The sequence below is a fragment of the Mandrillus leucophaeus genome, unplaced genomic scaffold (genome assembly GCF_000951045.1).
Source record: "Mandrillus leucophaeus isolate KB7577 unplaced genomic scaffold, Mleu.le_1.0 Scaffold593, whole genome shotgun sequence".
Lineage (NCBI taxonomy): Eukaryota > Metazoa > Chordata > Mammalia > Primates > Cercopithecidae > Mandrillus > Mandrillus leucophaeus.
Genome location: NW_012106397.1, coordinates 318,414 through 322,628, shown reverse-complemented (window position 1 = coordinate 322,628; position 4,215 = coordinate 318,414). Strand labels below are relative to the sequence as shown.

At 44.6% G+C, this 4,215-nt stretch overlaps 2 protein-coding genes across 2 annotated transcripts in view; one reads left to right on the top strand and one right to left on the bottom strand.

Moving 5' to 3' along the window:
- LOC105553395 (eukaryotic translation initiation factor 5B-like) overlaps positions 1–1,720 on the bottom strand; it is a 40,529-nt gene extending 38,809 nt beyond the window's left edge. The window contains exons 1-3 of the mRNA XM_011999453.1: positions 1,686–1,720; positions 350–467; positions 24–203 (exon numbers count right to left, since the gene is read on the bottom strand). Of these exons, the coding sequence (XP_011854843.1) occupies positions 24–203; positions 350–467; positions 1,686–1,720 (333 nt within the window). The remainder of the gene's footprint in view (positions 1–23; positions 204–349; positions 468–1,685) is intronic.
- Positions 1–4,215, top strand: part of HIATL1 (hippocampus abundant transcript-like 1) — a 95,592-nt gene that overhangs the window by 9,627 nt on the left and 81,750 nt on the right. The window lies entirely within an intron of this gene.

The following is a 4,215-nucleotide window of genomic DNA, read 5'->3' as shown; positions in this document are numbered from 1 at the left end:
GGGAAGGCTGGGTGGGGTCGCACGCGGGGCCCGCGAGTCCGTCGCTCCGGGCGGGGGCTTCGGCTCTCGGAAAGCCGGTCTTTTTCCATGGGGTGGGGGGAGGCGAATTCATCCCGAATACAAGTTTTTCCATCCCGAATACAAGTTTTTCCTAGTGCCTGCAGACAGAACTTTACAGGATTTGGTGGTTGTTTCAAAAGGCGCTAGACATGGGACAGTGAATATAAGTAGTCATTCGGTTATTTCAGAGTTCTCCATCCCTGTAACAGTGGATAACAGTTTTCCTGGCGCATTTCTGCCCAAGTCTACATGGAAAACTGGTAGGGAGCATTTGAATCAGACCGTCGACCGGGAAGTTGGCGGCAGATGCTGGGCAGCGCCTCGCTGCTCCTTCCGTGTCCTCCCGGCGTCGGAGGGGCGGTCGCAGCGATGGGGAGCAGAGTTTCAGGGGCGTTGCTGGGGACCAGCTGAGGAGCAAGTTAGGCCGGCCTCTTTCTCCAGTTTTACTTTTACTTGAGGTCGAGATGGCTTCTGACAATAATACAGAAGCAATTGAGCCCTGACTTAATTGGCCTGGTTTCGGCAGAACAGGCCTTGTCTGTGTCAGTGGTTTCATATGGTGGAATGTCCGAGAGGGTTTGTCGTTTCTTTAAGGCCTGAGTTTAAAAAGGATTTTTTGTTTTTTGGTCTTAGTACCTGAAATATAGAGAATGTTATAGTGAATAGAAACTCTGACACAATGGGAAAGTTTTCCCAAAGAAAAGTAGAAATTTAAATATATGCTTTTTGGTTTTAGATTTTTAGCGTACATACCTGATTTTGTTTTTAGTTGAAGAATGCTAAGTGTTTACATGAACGTATTTGGGGGATGTAAATCCCTATTAGTAGTTTGGGAGGGCAGGTGAAGCAGGAGGAGCAGTAGGTAGAACGGAGCCGGCAGAGCTGGTTTTTCGTCCTGATTTTGCCTGAACAGTGCGCACTCTGGACAGGGTATTGAAACAGCCTTGCTCCTCAGTGCCTAATCTGTAAGATGAGTACTTGGTTGAAGTCCCCTCCCAGCCCAAGTGACTCCCTATTTGTGAAAAGCATTTCAAAGTTAAGATCTGTAATATGAGAAGCTTATCTTGTCGGGGGAGAGGAATTCTGTAGAATTGCTTTCTCTCATTTTGATTCGTGTTAGGTAGACTTGTCCTCTTCCTGCTTGCTACACAAAACTAAAGCACCAGTTCCTCCTTCTGTCTGCCATGAATTGATGGACAGTAATAACTAACCGGTGGCCCAGCTAGTAACCTGCGAGGTAGCTTCCTTCACCCCTTCCCATACTTACAACAACCAGAAAGTCCAGTTTATTAGATACAGATTTTAGGTTTTTATCCTCTCCTATGCATTCTTGTGCTCATTTCCTCAGCATTTTTGACCCAGACTTGGACTATCTCTTTCAAGACCCTTGCTCACCCCAGCGTCAGTCCACCTTGCACATGGCTGAGTACAGTGTGTTCTAGCATGTGAAGATGATCATTACTGCTGTCCTTAATTTTTTTCATTGGCTCCTTATGACTTACAGAATAAAAAATAGATTGGCAGGTTGAAGCATTATTAGCGTAGTGATTAGACGAGCATGCTTGGAATCCCAGTTTCCACAGTTTGGTAAGTTAACGTAACTCCTGATTAATAATGGCATTTACCTCATAGGGTTGTGAGGGTTGCCGCAACTTGGCATCTAGTAAGGCCTTAATACATATTAATGTTATTATTTTTTAATAATCTTCGCATGTATGATTGAACGATCACAATCTATAGGTGATCTTCTGACTGTGATAAAAGGAGTAGTTGTCTCCCATTTCCTAATGTTGACAGGAACTAGACCCCAACCTAAAAATTAAAGTTGCTAAATTTATGTGCCTAAGAGCAGAAATTTGTGAGGGATATTTACTCAAAAAAACCTAGACTCAGTTTATTCCCCAATTCTTTCTCCGTTGAATCCTGATGGTAACCTGATTTTGGGCACGGGTAGGTTCCTGCCTGGTCTTTCCTCCTCTCTGAGAACGCATGGAGTTGATGTTAATAAACTGATGAATACTGAGTTTTCTTGGTGTTTGCTGTAGATAGAAGACTAACGTGAGCAGGTAGCAGTGTTTTTCTGAGTGTGTGGACGTTGGGAGAACAGTGAATGCTTTTGATGATATGTGTTCGTGTCATATGCTAGTACCCCTGAATTATGCATTTTTCCTGTTTGCAGTTTCTAATGTCACCTCCGGGTGCTGTGTCCTATAGCCCCTGTATGAATTGATTTCATTTTAATGTGTTGGAATTTCCTTACAGCTTGGTTTCAGTGACACTCATGATTTCAGGTTCTTAGATGCTACTGGTAATCACAGGGAAGATTGTCCAGCTGATAACTTTTTTGTTTTTTGTTTTTTTTTTTTTTTTTTTTTTTTTTGAGATAGGGTCTTGCTCTGTCATCCAGGCTGGGATTCAGTGGCCAGTCATGGCTCACTGCAAAGTTGAATTCTTGGGCTCAAGCAGTCCTCTCACCTCAGCCTCCTGAGTAGCTGGGACAACAGATATGTGCCACCATGCCTGGCTTTTTTTTTTTTTTTTTAATTTGTAGAGATGGAGTCTTGCTCTGTTTCCCAGGCTGGTCTCAAACTCCTGGGCTCAAATGATCCTCCTGTCTCAGCCTCCCAGTGTTGGGCTTACAGGTTAGAACCACTGTGCCTGGCCCTTCAACTTTTTTCTACCTTGTTTGGCAAAAAGGTATATTGACCAGAAAAAGATACTGGCAAAGAGATGTCATAATCTGAAAAATAAAAGATAATCAAGTATTTGCTCCAAGAGATCATTTCCTTCTAGAAAAGGGAGGTATGCAGCTGGGCGCGGTGGCTCACACCTGTAATCCCAGCACTTTGGAAGGCTGATGTGGGCGGATCACGAGGTCAAGAGATCAAGACCATCGTGGCCAACATATTGAAATCCTGTCTCTATAAAAATACAAAAGTTAGCTGGGCACGGTGGCGTGTGCCTGTAGTCCCAGCTACTCAGGAGGCTGAGGAAGGAGAATCGCTTGAACCTGGGAGGCGGAGGCTGAGACTGGGGAATTTATCAAGAAAAGAGGTTCTTTAGTCTGTACAGGAAGTGTAGCACCAGCATCTACTTCTGGTGAGGGCCTCAGAAAGCTTGCAATCATGGCAGAAGGCGAAGGGGAAGCCGCTTATCATGTGTGGGGGAGGGAGCAAGAGAGAGGGGAGGAGGTGCCAGGCTCCTTTTAGCAATGAGATCTTGGCCGTGTTTGGTGGATCACTTAAGGTCAGCAGTTCGAGACCAGCGTGGCCAACATAGTGAAACCCTGTCTCTACTAAATATACAAAAATTAGCGGGATGTGATGGTGCATGCCTGTATTCCTAGCTTCCTGGGTGGCTGAGGCGGGAGAATCGTTTGAAACTGGGAGGCGCCACTGCACTCCACCCTGGGTGACAGAGTGAGACTGTGTCTCAAAAACACACAATAAACAAAACCAATCAGATCTTGTGGTAACTAATGGAGCTAGAACTTACTCATTACCGTGAGAAGGACACCACACAACTGAGCAGAGATCAGCCACCATGACCCAAACACCTGCCGCTAAGCCTCACCTCCAACATTGGGGGTCACATTTCAACATGAGGTTTGGAGGAGACAGATATCCAAATGGTATCTGCCTTAAAAACAAGTTGGATAGTTTGGTTTTCTATTCTCTAGAAGAGTTTGTCTAAGACTGGTAATACAGTTCTAGAACTTTATAGTTCTTGGCCTTTTGGAGGTTAATTCTAGAACAGTGTAGGTTTTCTGTTTGATTTTTAGTTCTGTCAGTTTCAGTAAGTTGTGTTTTGTTGGGAATTTGCCCATTTTCTCTAAAATGTCAAATTAATTGGCATAAAGTTGTGAATAATGACCTCTTAGGCTCTTTTCACCTTCTGTAGGGATTCTTGGTGTACATTTTTTTTTTTTTTTTTTTTGAGACAGAGTTTTGCTTTTGTTGCCCAGGCTGGAGTGCAATGGTGCAATCTCAGCTCACTGCAGCTTCCGCCTCCCGGGTTCAAGTGATTCTCGTGCCTCAGCCTCCCAAGTAGCTGGGATTGCAGGCATGTGCCACCATGCCTGGCTAATTTTGTATTTTTAGTAGAGACAGGGTTTCTCCATGTTGGTCAGGCTGGTCTTGAACTCCTGACCTCAGG